Consider the following 18,582-nt stretch of genomic DNA (forward strand, 5'->3'; position numbering starts at 1 on the left):
TGCACAACATGTTTTACAAATTGCTTTTACAAATTGCTAATGTGATGAGTAATTATTAGTAAGTGATTTTAGGATCTTTTGTCGTTAAGCTAAAATACTCGACAAAACATGATTTTCACAACATTGTTTACAAATTGCTGTTGTGGTGAGTAGTTATTAGTAAGTGAAAATGTGATGTTAATGATGACCTTAGATGAGAAACAATAAGAATTGACCACATCAACCATTTGTAAAAATGTTGTAAAATAGTTTGTGATTATAACATTACTTTTTTTCTCACAAGGCTTACTTGTTAGCTTTAGAGCTTAGAACTTTTGTCAATTTAACAGTCTAACCCATAGTTCACTAGTTGTTACCCTAGTTAGTAGTTGTTACATATTCTATTGAATAAAAAATGAGAATAGGAAACGGAAACAAAAGCGTAAAGTGTGATTTTCTACTATTTGGTTGAAGTGAAAAGAGAAAGGAAGGAAAACAGGGTGGATATAACTTTCCACTTGACCCCATAATTTTTTTTTCCTTCCAAATTGGGAAGAAAATGGGAAGGTAATGACGTTAACAAAATTACAAAATTACCTCTCTATTTTTTATGATCTTCCACTGTTAATAATGATGGCTTACTAGTAATTTCCTCTCTACTAAACACACATGGTAGAACATACAAACATTTTCTATCCTCCCACTTTTCTAAACTCCCAATATTTTCCATCACCCTGCCAAAGAGAGTAAGAAAGGAAATAGATAAAATTATAATTTTCTCAATATAATTAAAAAAGAAGAGGGGGGGGGGGGGGGGGGTGTTACATATTCATTGCCTTAGTGGTTGTTTATTTTCATTGGTTTATTTGACTTAAAAAGATAAGTAGGCAAAAATATAATTTTACTTAAACAAAAAATAAGAAGTCAAGTTTTAAAAAGTCAATACATATACCAAATAAGTTGAACAGACTGACAAAAGGAATCAGCTCCAACTGAGCAGAGAAGTAACAGACCTTTCATACTATTAAGTATTTAAGTGTCCATATTGGTATTTGAGAATTCAAAAACAGTGAAATGTCCACATTTCAAAAACCATTACAGAATATTGAATTGTCGGCTTTGAAGAACTAACCCACCGAATCTCATTCCAATTATCTTGATATGTTGCGAGGAAAGTAAACATTTCTCCATCCTATCTTTCATATCTTCCTTCAGTGCTTCAACTATAGCTGCAAATGTATCTCGCTCCCACATGTTTAGGTGGCCCTGCCTTTGTCTTAATCAAAATCCTTTACCACACAAGTTATCTCTTAAATTTACTTGGACCTTGACTTCTCTTGCTGCATGAATATGTGTAATAAGGAGTCAAGGATCAAGGGATTCAATGCTTAGATTAGAAAGTCATCAATACTTTTCCAAAACAAAGGCATAAGACACAGGAATATAAGATTCTTATTTCCCTTTTTAAGGAATAAGAATCTTATTTCACCAAAACTGAATGATGCACAGCCAATGCAGTTACTGTCACCAATAACCAAACACCTACTTTAAGCTGGAAAGAATATATACAAAGATTCTTCCTTTATCCAAGAAATGTGCATGAACTTTCTCTCTTTGTGTGGACTGTACTTAAACCATTATTCTCAATGACACTTAACAAAAGTAATATATCCACCATTCGGATTGGCAATGCAAGTGTATGGATTTTGATTTGAATTCTATATAAAATATTCTTTCCTCCTAGTCAATATTCTAATTGAAGAGGAAAATGAAGTGACACATGTAGAGTGTCCTAACTTTAACCCAAAATTCTCACTTACAAAAATGTAATCAACCTCTACTAGCAACACAATCCAAATTTCAAATATCTCTTATGCGTTTAGATGTACCATAGTCGTCTGTAATGACAGTGACAGCATCCAGAGACGTTAAGACCAATTCATAGGAGAGTAAGAAATGTAACAAAAACAAAGGAGTCTTACCTTGACTGAACCTCACCGCTAGTCCCCACAGCAGCTCCTCTCCCCCCCCTTCCAAAGGCAACCTCATCCATGCTTTGCCCACGTCGTGTATACCTACCGCCAGATGCCACAAATCCAGGGCAAGGCCTGTAAGCCTTTATTGGCCACCAGCCAAAGCCTGGAAATGTTGCTATCCCACCTTGAATTCTACCCTCACCATTGCACCCATTCTCTATTTCTTCCCTCCCACAGGCCTTACAACCCCTGCAGGAAAGTAAGTTTGTTTACAGCACTAGAATGGAACATTGTTCCTATTTATATCACCAATCACGAGAAATCAAAGTTAGAAGTTAAATTTGGACAAAAAGAAACCTCAATAGTGTCCCAATGCTACAATGGTCAAGCCAAAAGGCTTTTCTGCGTATCAAAATTTAAATTTATCAAATAACAATTCATTGATTTATTAACTAGCACAAGAAAAGAAATTATGTTACCCAAATTACTCTTTAAATGAAGATTGACCTGCATCAGACCAGTTTCTTCCAAAGATCAAGTAACCATTTAAAGGATTTTTTATGCAAGAAAAACCATATAGACCAACTAGAGTTTCCTCTGTAAGAAAAGCTTTCAAAAGCATCAATCAGTAACCTGTTTTGATCATATTATTGCACAAACATGCCCAGTCCAAAACCATCAATTATTATTAGCAAGTATATCTAAACCCAACTGCTATCAAAATTTCACACAACTCTAACACTCAGAACCTTCATCCCTTGATACATAAGTTGCTAAACAACAACAATGACAATCAGGCCTTATTCCCAAAATCTTGGGGTTGCCCACGTGTATTCTTCATAAGTCACTAACGATCTATGAATAAGAGTCTATGAAATGTGACATTGACAAGCTTCCACATTTGACAATTATAAAATATAAACGTGCTTTTAGTCACAGCCCCCTTTTAACTCGTATCACTTCCTCATACCTAGTGCAACAATTTGCCTCATCCGTATTTAATCAACTCCATTTATTTTACCCATTGATTTGACCGCCGAATTGAACAATCATACTAATAATTAAAACTGAATTTCCAATTTGCATTTGATAATAAGGGAAGTGTTTGTAAATTTGTCGAGTATAATTCATATCAAAATATGAGTTTAACTTGGTGTAACTTACTCTAATCAAATATATGGATAAAATGTGTTTTAAAACCAACCCAGCAAAGACCCAAATATCACTCAAAATGAGCCTCATGCAACAATTTGGCTTGTAAAGTATAATTCACCTCAACATATGAGTTTTTCTCAATCAAAAAATAAAAAAAATAAAAAAATTCCTCAACATTTGAGCTTAACTTTTTGTAAATGTTGTAAACTATTCTAATCTAATGTGTGTACAAAATTGTTCTTAACCCAACCCAACAAATACACCAAAATGAGCCTCTTGCAACAATTTGGCTTAGATGAGATGAGTATAATTCTTAGGACGAAACCATAACACTAAATAAAAACCCAAAACTTGGGCCTTTTTTTTCACTTTCCTATGGCTTTCTTAGAGACTCAAAGAAACAAGCTTTATGAAGATAATTGGTAATGATTTTCCAAGTTAAAGAATTTATCAATATCCAAACTGGGTTGGCTGGAATTCAAAATAAGAAAGTTGTAGTACCTCAGAGGGAGCTTGTCAGTGTCATTGGTGGCAGATTCTGACTGTACAGGAAGTGAATCAGGTGGTGGAGGAGGAGGAGGAAGGCCTTCTTCTACAACAGAAATTGAAGAAGAGCAGTGAGGGATGGTGAGCTTAGATGGGTATCTAATGGAAGTAGTTGCTGAGCCATGCAACCATGTGTTGCTGCTAATGTTTGGACGTTGAGAGAGTAAGCTCTGATGAGGTGCTGGAACTGAGACTAGAGCAATTCCCATTCTCTCTGTCTGTCTGAGTGAACAGGGAGAGGATTGGATAACAACTACTAAACCTTTGTTTTGTTTCAAACGTAAGGCCCAAAGAGTAAGGAGTCGGTAAGGAAACTAAGATCACATATTTATCAATTGCCCATTATTGTAATGTATTTCTAAAACGATTTTGTTAATGGATGCTGGATGGATTGTTATTGAACTATTTTTGAAAAAAATTTATGGGAAAAAAATTTACAGTTTTTCTTATAAAAATAATATTAAAATTTTATTAAAATAGTTCATTAACAAATACCGTAAACTAAAAACAAGTTAATCAAACTCTATCTCTAATACCCACGAACAAAATTTTCTTGGCATCTTCACCCTCACATCCGTTATCATAAATATCATGATTGATGTATGATAAAAATAGTGTTTGTAATTATTTATATAAAAAAAATTGCTAGTGTTTGTGGTGAATTCTTATGAAAGTAATATAAATGTTGTTTAATTCTATTTCTGTAGCCATTTTGGTTTGTCTATTAAAACAGAATATTTTGATATTGGTTTATTTCAAATTATCGTTTTGGCCCTTTTGGGGTTACTCTAGACATACAAAATAATTATACCTAATTCTTCAACAGATAGTGTTCTACCATATCATGTATTTATTCACAATAAGAATATAATATACATTCTTAATAACATCATTATAAAAATAAATTAAGGAAATACGTTATTAATGAAAAATAAAAGAAAAAGGAAACAAGTCATACTTGAGTTAAGTAATGAAAAAAAAATTAGTTAAAAAAAATGAAATAAAGCTTTGTTCAAATTCCAACTGAAATGATGGTACTGATAAGAATTTAGCATAATGGGACCAAATTAAATGGTATAAGGAGTGATGCATTCTGGTTAACTAATTAAAATGAAAATTTTCAGTCGAAATAAAATGAATTTGATAGCAATGAGTGATATTGCTCCCATTATATTCTGCCACCATAATAAATTGCAAGAAAGATTGCGCAAATAATTATTCTCCTAGCATTCCTCTGTCTAAGAATATCTCCACATTCATTCTTCTCAACAACAAAAAATATAAATATATATATATATATATATATATATATATATATCTCCACATTCATGATAGGTAAAATTACGGGTCTCTTAGATTAAAGTCTATGAAGGAATTGAGAATTGTAAGATTTTGTTTTTCATTAAAAAAATAAAGTGATGAATCTTCTTTAAAAGAAAATAAGAATCATAATCTACAATAAATCAAATATATTTTATATAGAGATAAAAGTATATGTCATAAAATAACATCTTTGAAAACATGAATTTAATAAAATAAAAATTTTAATTTAATTAATCATTAAATTGTGTGTGTGTGTATAAAAAGGATATTTGAAAGTATGAGGGCCTTATTTTAGGTATTCAATAAAAATTGGGGCTGTGAAACCGACAAGTTTTTGAATAAAAATCAATAACAAAGTCAAAGTGCAAAAGAGAGGTTCCACCGAGATTTGAACTCGGGTTACTGGATTCAGAGTCCAATGTCCTGACCACTAGACCATGGAACCTTGTTGCTCTCTCTCGTAATTTAAAATTATATAACTTGTTCCATGGAGCCCACTCATCAAAAACTTTCGAGTCGTCTACTCTATCTTTGATGGGCAGCATTGAAATTTGAAACTTTGTTGTCTTCTTTCTCACTCTAGAAAGAAAGAGGATTGATTGACCAACCAGATCACTTGTCATCCAAGTTTGTATTAGTAAACTAAAGACTACGTGAAGATATTGCAACAAAGCCATTCAGGCATCTCTAGGCTATACTTCTTACAAAACCAATCCCTATTATGTACAAATCATGTAGTTTACGAAAGTAGAGTTGCACAATTCCTTTTTGCTATTTCCACCACATATGGTTCATTTCCAGTTCTACTTCTACATATTATCCCTGAATCCACTTTCTTTCCTCCTAATTTAGTTTGAAAATTTGTTATTTGGAACTTCCAGTAATTTAATCCATGTGAAACTCTTTAACACTCATTCCCATCCCACTCGAATTTTTTAATGTAAATAGCTCTAGCAAATGGTAAAACCAAAAATAAACTAAAGATTAAGAGGGAAAAAAAAAAAGAAAAAAAAGGACCTCTTTACCACGAAACAACCAAAACTGAGGTTGGCAAAACTAATAAGGATAATCCAAAGAAATCATAATGAAATTTCATGCAAGTTGCTCCAGCTAGCAAATATCACCACTATATTCCTTTTTTTTTTTTTTTTGGTGACTAGTATTTAATATCTCATTGGTATCATCTCTTTTGTTATGCATGCACAAGCTGTTGCTCCACGTCTCCATCAATGGTCATCACGGAGCTGTGATGATGCACCATATACCACCGTCCGTTATGGAACTCAAAGGTATTAGTTACATTGAATGGCCCGGAATCCATGTCAACGAAGGTTTTCATGGAAACCCAAGCCATTTCTGACATAACCCGAGCCCGTACATCTCGAACTTGAAAGTTGACACCTTGCTCCCAAGTAAATGCAAGCTGCCAACTCTGTATTACAGCATTATACCTGAAGGAGGAAACAAAAATGACTCAGCTCCTGTTTAATTCCAATCAAATGTAGAAAAGCAAACTCAACAGTAGAGATCAGATAAAAAGTTGAAATCCCAGCAAGCCCTACAGCTTTTGCAAGTATGAAAACTTAAGAGCATATAACTATGCATTTCTTTGTTGAAAGCCAGTGCCTGGGTCAGGTAGATAACATGCTATGATGTTCTTACTTGTGCAAGAAATAATTATAAAATATCCAATGCTAGAACTCCACCTTACCTTCTCTCAGTTATTTAGAAGTTTAGAACAGAAAGGACTGTCTCAAGATCCCATCTAATTAACATTCTATATCCAGTGCTCAAATATTTCTGATGTTTCCACCATTAAAAGAAAGCATTCTGCTTTTAAAGAACTCTCTTATATACTTGACTTCAATAAATAGGTCAAGAATCTCTAACTATAAAATTATTAGAAACGTTAAAAAATTTAAATGTCCATCAGATTCAGATAACTTAGGGAAGCAGAGCCAGAAAACATGGAATTTCAAACCAAGCAAACATATAGCAGCTTAATGAGAACTGCCATAATGCTACAAATTGACCTTTTCCCTTTCACAACTATGGATCAGCCTGTTGCTTCACCAACAAACTAAATGCTGCACATGCTAGAAGTCTATGAGATGCAACTCTGAAGATGAACAAATTATAGCAAGTGGCAGAAATAATCCCAATCAGAATCACATAAGCAAACAAAAACACACACACACACACACACACGCACGTGTATATATATATATATATATATATAACCATATACGTGTATGAATTTGCATGCATATGCACATGGAATGCATCTAAGCATACATTCTACATAACAAACACACGAAAGTAGTTCAGTATGATATATATACATGGGCAACCTTTCCTCAAGTGTAATCTTTGACACACATGTGAAGGGTATTTTTGTGGCTCATCCACTTCTACTAGGCCAAATCCTACATGAACACCATGTCAGATCTCAGCTAGTGAAAGCATCAGTCAATTAGAACCAGGCATTTCTGGACTCAACCAAGTAGAATCATGCTAACTTACTCACTACATAGCTATAGCATGGTTGCAGCAACCCAGGTACAAGAGGTACACAGTGCATACTTCCCAACAATACCCCCCCCCCCCACCCCGCAGCCCCCCTCTCTTCCTTTTCATCCCAGCAACATAATACATACACACATACATATTGGTAAGAGAGAGTGAGTTATGCAAAATTACAGTAAAAAAAATTATCATGATTGAAACAATGTCACAATTTTACTGCAAGCAACTTATAGGCTAGGCTACTTGGAAAAACAGGACACACGCAAAATAGCAGTATAAAAAATATAAATATATGTACGCACACAAACACAATATAACCTTAACAGAGAAACATATTTGAAATTTTATTTTTCTGCAATCAAAGTATAAAGCAACATAAGCTTAGAAAAACCATATTTTTGTAAGAAAATCTAAAAAACATCATACCCTGAAAAGAGTTCTCCTGATGCATGAACACACTTCACAAAATCTGCATTTAGCCAAAAACGACTCATTGCTGGAAGAGACCTTTCTCTAATGATGTTGAAGAATTCAGTATTAATATTCACAATGGCTCTTGTAGCAGCATAGTAAGCCTTCCACCCATTGGCTGGTGTCACACTATCCTGTTCCCATGTGAAGTCCTAAAAGAGAATTTGAGAAACAAGAAGTTCATTGATACATCCAAAACACAGATAGTGATCAGTAGATAAAACAGCAGGTCTGCTGGTGACACATACATGACATCCGAAATAAAATAAAATAAATAAACCTAGCAAACATGAGGAACATGCCCCCCTGAAAAGATGTATCTAACACAGCCAACCACTGTTGTCAGATACAAAGACAACGCTCTGAATTCCTAAAATTCCAAAAATAGTAATCAGAATACACGGTCTTACATACAAGCATAATACAGAAACGTAGAGACAAAAATACACTAAAACAGACATCAATATCAAATCCAGATGGCATGATCCGGACACATTCCCCTCCACATGCAGATTTCAAAACCCCAAAATTTCAAATGCCATTTCCTTAATTTTCTTCTAAGGACACCGAGACAATTTGAGCTAAAACTGACAGATAAGACCTGTAGGTGAGACAAAGAAGAAAACACTAAAAAGGAAACCCACTATAATTACAAGTTAAACAGCTTTCTTGACAATAATAGGATATACTTTTTAACAATTTGTCCTTCCAAAGTTCTTATTTATAGGTTGGAATAACACCCCCACCCTCCCCCCACCCCACCCCCCAAAAGCTTTCAACACTACGTTTCCCCAAGTCAACAAACCCACAATGTGGCTGCAAAACCAAGAAAAAACTGGAAGGAAAGAAACTTTGGTTTCTTATAAATTTTACAACTTAGTGGAAACTCCAATTAAACAAAAAAAAAAGTACTAACCCCAATTTTATCTCTATTTGATCTCGCCAGTAGCAGGTGGTCCCAAAATAGCCTAATCTAATCATATAACACCTCAAACAACACCACATACCCAATCCTAACCCCAATTTTATCTCTATGTGATCTGACCAGTAGCAGGTGATCTCAAAACAGCCTAAACTCATCATACAATACCTCAAATGACACCCCAAACCCAATCCTAACCCCAATTTTATCTCTATTTGATCTCACCAGTAGCAGATGATCTCAAAATAGCCTAAACTCCTCATACAACACCTCAAACGACACCACAAACTTAATCCACATTCCAACTCTACAAAACACAACAATATATGCTAGTGGGTTCCAATAAATTTTTTTTTTTTTTTTTTACTTCTAACTTATAAGTTTCACATGCATTGAATAGGTTTTGAAGCCCAATCTAACCAAAGATATTAGTGGTTCAGTTAAAATCTTCTAGAGCTCTTATAGTAACTCCATCATGAATGTCCTAAAATCCTATCCATCCATTTTAAAATAAGTGGATTGAATTTTACCACATAATCAAAATTTAAATAAAGGTTAAAAATCACCAATTTGGTATCTATTTAAATTTTTGATAAGTTGAAAAATCCAATCCATTCATTTCAAATTGAATGCATAGGATTTTAGAAACTCTAAGATAGAGTTACCCTCAGAACTCTTGAGGATCTTAACCCAATGTTCTCAATTCAATTGTGCAAAAAAAAAAAAAAAAAAAAAAATTACTCCTCAACACACCCAACTATCCTTAATCAACGGTGCAATACTCATTACAGTTGCAATTACTGCCAATTCCATGCATTCTCATCATTCAACAAGATTAGTAATTCCTAATTCCCATTTCCCAAACAACGCAACACTCCACATAATGACAATTACTTCTTACCATGCAATATCACCATTCAAGTTCAAACACATTAGTAGTAATAGCCATATGAGTAAATTCCCAACAAAGCTATGTTCCATACAATCACATTTACAATTACAATTACCGCTTTCCACAATGATTTATCATTGTTTCAACAAAATTACTAATTGCTAAATTCCCAACAATGTAATGCTCCATACCATGTAAAAATTTACCGAATTTCCTAAAATGAGTAAAATCCCAACAATACTTCGCTCCTTAAAATCACAATTACCACTTTTTCCATGCATTACTGTCGTTTTAAATTACTAGTTGCTAAATTCCCAACAATGCAATACTCAAACAACAATAATGCTAGATACCCAAATGAGTAATTTGAATTTCCAACAATGCCATGCTCCTTAATCTCAATTACAATCACAATTACACTCACAAATTTAGAAATTTACCTTGTGATAAAGTGCTTTCCAAGCGTTGTCGTCATTGGCGGCTTTTCGCATAAGCGAATTCGTCATCGAGAGGCGGCAGAGGCTGGGATAGTCCAAGTAACTGAGCGCGTGGGTGGTAATCTCCGGCACGAGTTGCTCCATCATCGACGCGCCGGTCTGTCTCTCCGCCGCAATAACCGCCGCGGAATTCACCTTCTCCACCATCTCCGGCGAAGTGCACTTGCAAACGCAATCACAACCCCCACCACCTCCGCCGCCCTTCTTGTTCGCCGACGCGGCGAAATCGCAGCCGTCCACGTCGGATTTAGAAGCTTTGGAAGAAATCGATCGGACGGTGGTGAAGGCGAAGAGAGTGAGTAGCAAACAGAGAGCAGTGACTATTGTGGGCACAAAGAACGGTTGAGACGAGAGGACCGTAGTGAAACTAGAGGCAATCTCCATTCATGCGACATCAAAGCTTCTTCGGAGAAAAACATGAAAAACAAACCACCACCAAACCCTAAAGTACCGTACGTTCGATTTTTCGAATAATTTAGTATTTATCGAGGATTCTAAATTTTTTTTTTTTTTTTTTTTTTTTTTGCTGTTTGAGATGAAACACAAAAATCGATTTGCAGACTAGGATTTTGGGGGGAGAAGAAGAAGACAACAAGGACGGTGGTTTTTTTTTTTTTTTTGGGTGAGAAATCAAAAAACCTTGAAGGTGGACCTATAGGCGTAAGTAATTCCGGTTTTTTTTGTTTTTAGGATGGTTTTGTATTTTTGATTTCTTCACATGTTGACTAACTTCCATTATACGACTGGTCGTTTTCAGCACATCTTTGAAATATTATTGGAAAATATACCTTAGAAAAATAATTCAAATATTTATTTATTATGTTATTAAAATGACAACAACTTTATTAGAAAAAAAAAAAAAAAAAAATTGCATCAACAGTAATCATTGTCACGTTAATTGGTAACTTTTTTGCACTAAAATTTATAGTAATTAAAGCATTACCATTTGGGTGTTTAAATCACCTAAATTGCTATTTTAGAACACCAACTTAAAAAATAAAATAAGATAATCAAAAGAAACCCTGCTACCTGCCACATCCAGTCTCTCATATTTAAAATTTTTTTGCAACATGCTACAGTGAACTCTCTCTCTCTCGAAACCCTGCTACCTGCCACATCCAGTCTCTCATATTTAAAATTTTTTTTGCAACATGCTACAATGAACTCTCTCTCTCTCTCTCTCTCTCTCTCTCTCTCTCTCTCTCTCTCTCTCTCTCTCTCTCTCTCTCAGGTGGTGTTGTGATGGTGGTGTGGGTCATAGTAGCGTGGAATTTGGGTTTTGGGTTTTGATAGTTGTGGCGGCGATGGGTTGTGGCTATTGTGCTATGATGAAGAGATAGAGATGAAGAGGAAGAGAGAGACATCGCCATGGTGAAGAGAGTGACAATGAGGAAGAGAGAGAAAGAGAGAGTGAAATAAATAAATAGCGTTAGGTGTAATGTGAAAATAAAGAAATAGGGATGTAAGGTGAGTTGTAAAATAGATTGTTAAAATAGACAAAGTAGTTTTTTAGAGTATAAAATGAGTATTTTTTAAGAAATCCAGATGCTAATGCTCTAACTATTATATATTCCTTCAAGAGCCCAAAACTCATCTTAGGGCAATATACTTGTAGAGTAAATAAAGAAATTCTAATCTTACTTGTAGTCTATATATATATATATATATATATATAAGGAACAAGTTAACGAATGCAGAATGCCCTAAGGGCATTGATATAGAAACTATTTTTAGAAACTTTTTTATGGGAAAAAGAAAAAAAAAATGGCTAACTTTTTCTTACAATTTTTTATATTTCCCACGAAAATAGTATTAGAATTTTCCTAAAATAGTTCATTAACAAATGTCCTAAGGACACCCCCTTAATAAGACCCTATATAAAATTAAAAATCTAAAAAATAACACACAAAATGTGTTTTTTTTTTTTTTTTTTGATAAGCACAAAATGTGTTTGTAACATGATTTAACAAATACTATTTTCTTACATATAACAAAGTGTATTTACAACATTGTTAAAAATTAAAATATTTTTAGAGAAATGTTATGTCCATAATATGTTCACAACAAATCCTAATTGGTTGTTATGAGTGAGCAAAAAAGTAATTTAAGTTTATTGATTCAAATTATAATTAATAACAATTTACCACATATAATTTGTTGTAAAAGTACTGTGAAATTATTATGGACATAACACTTTTCATATTTTTGACTCCTAACCATGAAATAAACATTCATTATTTCTTCTAAAAGGAAAAAAATAATGTCCATATCTCTAATTTTCTAAATGGAAAATTAAAATTAAAAATAATAATAATAATAAATATTTTTATTAAAAATATTTTTTTTATACAAAATAGAAATTCTACCCTTGCCCAAAAATATTTACTTATATATTTCTATGATTTGCCATTATGGAATAAGAGTAATTAAAGGAAAGAAACAATGCATTAATAATATATAAATGTTTCTATTTTTATGAAGTTCATTAAATATACTTAGAATTAATGAGCTATTTGTGGTATAAAAGTAATTAGAGGAAATAGAAATGATGCATAAGTCATCTAAATAAATGTGTTACATGTTTTTAGTAAAAATTTTAGGGGAGCTATTATTTAAATTTATGTCTAAAGTTGCATTTTTTTTACCAAAAATATAAGAGAGGGAAGGAATTTTTGAAAAGTCAAACAAGGCAATCCCCTCCGTCCATTTAAATAGTAAATAGTAAGGTTGGTCAATTAATAAAACTTAAAAAAAAAAAAAAAAAAAAAAAAAAAAAAATCGCTATGGACATAACTTCTACCACCACTTTTTTGTTCCCAATCCGAATAACAATTCTAATTTTAATATGATATCATGACAATGATTAACAATTTTAAAAATATTTATTTAATAAATACTTACTTTTCAAAGTCAAGTCAACTATGGAAACCATATTTTTCAATAATTTTAACAATAGTTAGATTTCGAAGTTAACCACACAAATGTTTCTCCAAAAAAAAAAAAAAGATGAAGAAGAAGAAACCCCCCAGAATCTATACATTGTGAATGGATTGTTAAGGGGAAAAATCTTGTGTTTTTTTTTTAGGAAGAAAGTATGAGGCAACCAAAGGTAGTTTTCTTACATGGGCAACTTATAAGTATAGTTTAATACTTGTGTGTGTGTGTGTGTGTCGAGAGAGAGAGAGAGAGAGAGAGAGAGAGAGAGAGAGAGAGAGAGAGAGAGAGAGAGAGAGAGAGAGAGAGAGAGAGAGAGAGAGAGAGAGAGAGAGAGAGAGAGAGAGAGAGAGAGAGAGAGAGAGAGAGAGACTTGTATCTTAAATGTCTCCATTAAAGAATTTGATGGATGATTCATTGAATGCAAGATCTTCATGAGAGTAAAGGCATCCATTTTCTATATTACACTCCGTTTGTTTCAATGAAAAATATTGTGTAAAGATAATTTTTCGTATTTTTTAGTATTTGGTAGTATTAGAAAAAATGAGTCAAAGGAAAACTACTTTTAGTTAACATAAAAAGTATGGCTTATTTTTAGAGATTGTTTTCTACTAATTTTTTTGGGAAAACAACAGTAAGCTAAATAAGGAAAGTAAAAAGATTTTTTTTTCAACTTATTTAAGGTTACTACCAAACATATGAAAATGAGATAGTTTTATAGAAAACATTTTTTGAAAAATAACTCATTTTTTAGAAAATATTATTGTCAAAACAAACAAAGCATTATTGTCAGACTTTGTTATGTGTTAGCTAGCCCCTATAGACAAAATTGGAAAAGAAAAAAAAATATTAGACTATTTACGTGAGTAGTATGATTAGTTAAGTAATAAAGTCACAAATAATAATAATAATAATAATGAGTGTACGGTTAATATAACATCACTAAGTCCAAACTCACAAAGCATAAGGTTTTGAGTCAAGTGATTTCCTTATATGTTATATTATCTCCCAAAAAAGAAAATATCATAGTATTTTGCTAACCATTGTAGCCTGCAATACTTTGTATACCCAAAGGAACACAAAGAATGACATGATACACACCAGCCTGTTACGTTGGACGGTGTACCCCTAAGCCATAAAGATGGGGGAAGTTTGGAGACTCCCGTTTAAGTAGCAGACCCCCAAGGGGGGAGGGGCTAGGGGTAGATTTAGGTAGATTTCTAACTAAAGATCAAAGAAGAAGAAAGAATTACATGATAAACATCATCCAAATATCCAGTTGCTTCAATATAGACACCCTGTACAAGACTTACCTGAATATATATATTCTCAGGTAAGATTAGTAGTGTCAGCGCTTAGTCATGCATAAAGCAAAATGAAACGTTTATACAAGACCATCCTCTATATAGAATCAGTAATTACAAAGAGGCCCAAGATGCAAACAGTTTTATTTACTAGAGCTACAAAAAATGAGGGACTAGTTATAGACCAAGGTAATCAATATGGTCATACTACTGCTAATAAGTATCAAAACCCAACCTCGACTTGTCTCACAAACTTGATCGGACTGACAAGCTCCAAAAAAGTTGAAAATTTGTGCTGATGCTAGCTTGAGAATTGCAAAGCACACAAATAATAGACTCACTGCCAGCACAGCAAGCTCCCTACTTTCCAAACTTGTTTGATTTTTTACAACATTTTCAACATCAAACCTGTGGCAATAATGGAACAAGAAACATAAAACATGTCAGACACAGTAAGTAGAAAAACAGGAAAATATGGAAAGCAAATAAGGAAAAAAAAAAGTCCATATATTATACATAATAAAGAGTGTAGATGAAATAATATCTATCACAAGTTCACAAGTGTTATTACAGTTGGTTCTGATTATGGTAAACAGTTAAGAATTAAGGATTTATTGATTTTCAGTTGAGTTGAATATTAGAGAAGTCTTGACGCCATAAGAAACCATTTAACTAACATTGTAAAGCATAGCAGTTTTAGAATTATATCTTGCCATTTTTTTTTTATCAAGAAACATGAGATGTTTTCTTTGTGCCACTTTAGGAACTTTGTCTCGTCTAAGAAGTGGGTTATTGATTGAACACTTCAAACTGATAAAATGGGAAATATTCCATCAAATAATAGAAGACATTCTAAATATAAATTTTTAAAAAACATAAGGGCAAACAACTTGAAGAAATCAGTTATTGCAGCCTTTAGATAAGATAATTAAGAAATGAATGAAGAGGGTACAAAGGAATTCAGATGATAAGATACACATTCCAAACCTTAAAATGTTATTTTCTCTGACCAATGCATTCACTTGAGATGAGACAAGAGCTTTCCATGACTGAAGGTCAGTTATTCCTTTTTCCTGCAGAAGGGAATGATGCCAAACAATTAGTTGGATGCATAAAGCTACTTATCCCCAGAGAGAGGAGAGAGAGAGAGAGAGGAATGGGGTCAGACAGTACCATGTTCTCCTTCCACCTTAAGAGATCTTTAATCTCTCTTTTGGTTTTTTCCATAAGAGATAATATTCTCAATAGATCCTTGTCAATCTCTGGCAGAATATCTCCTTGTCTTCGACTCGATTCTTTGACATATTCCTCCAGCACAGATAAATTCAATTCAAGCGACCTCACCTTCTGCATCAAAATCTTCAGAACAGTGTCGCCAGGTATCCTCCCATTTGGCTGTGGTCTAACCTCCATTACAGGATCAGGAATACCATTCAAAATCACCGAAGGATTTGTTGTAACAACATTGAGTTTTTGTGCATCATTGCTACTCTCTGTCCCTGCACCAGCAGTCTCAGTTTCATTTTGAACTTCACTATCTCTTTTGCTGTCAACTGGACCAACATCTGGTTTTATAGAAGGCAATTCAGTTGAATTAGGCACTGGCAATTCGCTGGGAACAGGTTCCGCAGAAGTCACAATGAGATCTTCAAGCATCCGCTCAATTGCATCAACACCATACACCTCTAGACAACTTAGTGTGCAGTAAAACTCTGAACCATAATGACTAAGTAAATTTAATTTCAAGTACCGCACCCATTTAGGTTCAGGAAGCTTAAAGCATTGTGCATGCTTCACATTAGCAGCAAGGAAAGTTCCCAAAGGGGACCATGTTTCAGTTGGATAGCTTAAACTGCCAGACAAACCAAACTCCTTGAAATTAGAAGAATAGTGTTCAAAGTTTGCAATTTTGACAGAATCAACCAGAGTCTCTTCTGAAAGCTCAATTACCACAAACTTCTCTGCCACTGAACAAGGATTCCTCAGGTACTTGTCATGATCCTTCCCCAAAATGTTACTAGCTCCTTTTGCTTCTTTGTTTTGAGTCACTACCTTTGCACCCTTAAATGCAGAGGCATAGTTGTACTCAGTTCCATCAGGTTCAAGCCGGTGGGTGATGTTAACAAGCTGACTAGGCATGGCTTTACCTTTTCCTTGCTTTGTTATGTTTCGGAACTCATCAAAATTGAGATAGCTAGAATTATGAGTTCTCCCACTTGAAAGTTGTTCTACTTGAATTATTTCTCCTTCTTTTTGTGCTTGTACTTTACACACTGATGCGGCATAACCTAAAACTTTCAAAAGTACTTCTTCCAGTCTTATTGTCTCTGGGAGTGAACAGTTGGAATTTTCAAATCTTTGAAGAACATTGGAATTGTTACCATGAGTTGACATATTAAATTGTAACAACATTCCATTTGTGCGAGTGTTGCTTCCATTTGTGATATATGAGTATGCATGGTCACCAAGCCTATCATTGCTAACAATAGGACAGAGTGTGCTCCTGTTATCAGGAGGTGAATTCCCTGAAGTACAATCAATATAACATCATGTAAGGTATAATTAAGTGATAAAGCCCCGACATTCAAATAAAAAATGCCAAAGATCATGCAGTTGTTAACTCCAAATGTTTTAATTTACTAAAAGCAAATCACCAAATTTTATAATAACAACTATGACATATTAAAGGCAGCAATAGAAGAGACTTTACTCTACTCCACACTTAAGCCAAAGGACAATGAACATGGAACATAGAAGATCAAGTACAGCAACAGAAAACAAGAGACCACAAAGAGAGGAGACAGAAAAGTCCTTGGAACATTCACTCTCTAGTCTATAAAGATGAACATCACAAAACCAAAAATAAAAAATAGCATTCAAGAATTAGAGAATAAGTAACCACAATCTCTTTATACCCTGCTTTAATTACCACAAATTTGCAGGAAGAAAGAAAATAAATCAAATCTTACATATAGCACTGCAATCACACCCCAGAATTCCATGTTTCAATTTTTTTTTTCCAACTGTCTACTCAGCTACAAAGATGGAAGGAAAAGAAAAGAAAGGCAAAAATTGAAACTTTTTTTTTTTTTTTAAATGAAAAGCTTCACCCAAAAATAAAAAATGCCAAAATATGTACTGAACAAACAGAAAAGTAAGTAAATTAAGGGAAAGCAAAATAGAGACAAAGACAGAATAATAATTTAACCCAACCAAAAAAAAAAAAATCCCAAAAGGCCAAAACCCAATAGTCTAAAAAAATTGAAAATTAACCAAAAGTGAAAAAAAAGTAGGAGGTGAGTGAGAAATGGTGCAGAACCCATATATAAAAAGGAACAAAAAGGGAAGAAGAATTACCTCCATTGCCATTGCCATGGCCAAGGCCAAGTTTAAAGTAAAACAAGAAGACAAGGCACCAAAGAGAGAACACCAAAGAAGACAAGGAAAGCTCACAGAAGCTCCTTCTAGTCTTGCTGTTGTTGCTGTTGTTTCTGCTACACTTGCTTCTGTTTTCGTTGTTTTCATTGTTGTCATCGTTATTGATGTTTTGGTGGCATTTGGCATTTATGAAGGACCCATCCTGCGGTTTCTTCATAGTTTCTCAATCAATTCTCATCCGCACAGACACACAGGGTTGTGAAGTCGGCAGTTTTATTTTGTGGGTCTCGCTTGTTTTAACAAGGAGAGAGAGAGTTTTTCTGAGAAATCAGAGCACGTAAAGGAATTTTTTGTGTGTGGTTTTTGTGGCTATATTAAGTTCTTAACTCCCAGTTTAGCGTAAACTACTTTGTGCCATCTAAATTGCGCTATTAGCTCGGAAAGTTTATCAAAACCCAATTTTCAACCAATAAAAAAAGTTGTTCAAAACCCAAAAAGATTCTTTCATTATAACCTCTTTTTTCAGTGGCCGTTTGAGTTTGACACAACAGTTTTGAATTGAACTCTTTCTATAAACAGCTTTTTTCAATAATTTTATTTTTTTAGAAGTTAAAAAATATGCTACTCGTATGTTACAATCCTTGAGTTACACTTAGGGATATTCTTTTTTTGATAATTT

At 33.7% G+C, this 18,582-nt stretch overlaps 3 protein-coding genes and 1 non-coding gene across 4 annotated transcripts; all 4 read right to left on the reverse strand.

Moving 5' to 3' along the window:
• Positions 1-908: 908 nt before the first annotated feature.
• Positions 909-3,951, reverse strand: LOC115975264. Its single transcript, XM_031095976.1, has 3 exons — positions 3,612-3,951; positions 1,962-2,204; positions 909-1,319 (listed from the first exon to the last, which is right to left on the reverse strand). Exons 1-3 carry the CDS (start codon positions 3,863-3,865, stop codon positions 1,283-1,285), a joined length of 534 nt encoding a protein of 177 aa, XP_030951836.1. The 5' UTR covers positions 3,866-3,951; the 3' UTR covers positions 909-1,282.
• A 1,401-nt stretch (positions 3,952-5,352) lies between these two features.
• Positions 5,353-5,424, reverse strand: TRNAQ-CUG. Its single transcript has one exon. It is a non-coding gene; the product is annotated as a tRNA-Gln (tRNA).
• A 575-nt stretch (positions 5,425-5,999) lies between these two features.
• LOC115975265 (F-box protein SKIP8) lies at positions 6,000-10,921 on the reverse strand. The gene is made up of 3 exons (XM_031095977.1): positions 10,231-10,921; positions 7,932-8,128; positions 6,000-6,430 (listed from the first exon to the last, which is right to left on the reverse strand). Exons 1-3 carry the CDS (start codon positions 10,669-10,671, stop codon positions 6,172-6,174), a joined length of 897 nt encoding a protein of 298 aa, XP_030951837.1. The 5' UTR covers positions 10,672-10,921; the 3' UTR covers positions 6,000-6,171.
• A 3,539-nt stretch (positions 10,922-14,460) lies between these two features.
• Positions 14,461-18,329, reverse strand: LOC115975266 (SUN domain-containing protein 5). Its single transcript, XM_031095978.1, has 4 exons — positions 17,883-18,329; positions 15,699-17,050; positions 15,513-15,598; positions 14,461-14,933 (listed from the first exon to the last, which is right to left on the reverse strand). Exons 1-4 carry the CDS (start codon positions 18,118-18,120, stop codon positions 14,699-14,701), a joined length of 1,911 nt encoding a protein of 636 aa, XP_030951838.1. The 5' UTR covers positions 18,121-18,329; the 3' UTR covers positions 14,461-14,698.
• Positions 18,330-18,582: the final 253 nt, after the last annotated feature.

This window comes from Quercus lobata, chromosome 2, assembly GCF_001633185.2.
Source record: "Quercus lobata isolate SW786 chromosome 2, ValleyOak3.0 Primary Assembly, whole genome shotgun sequence".
Lineage (NCBI taxonomy): Eukaryota > Viridiplantae > Streptophyta > Magnoliopsida > Fagales > Fagaceae > Quercus > Quercus lobata.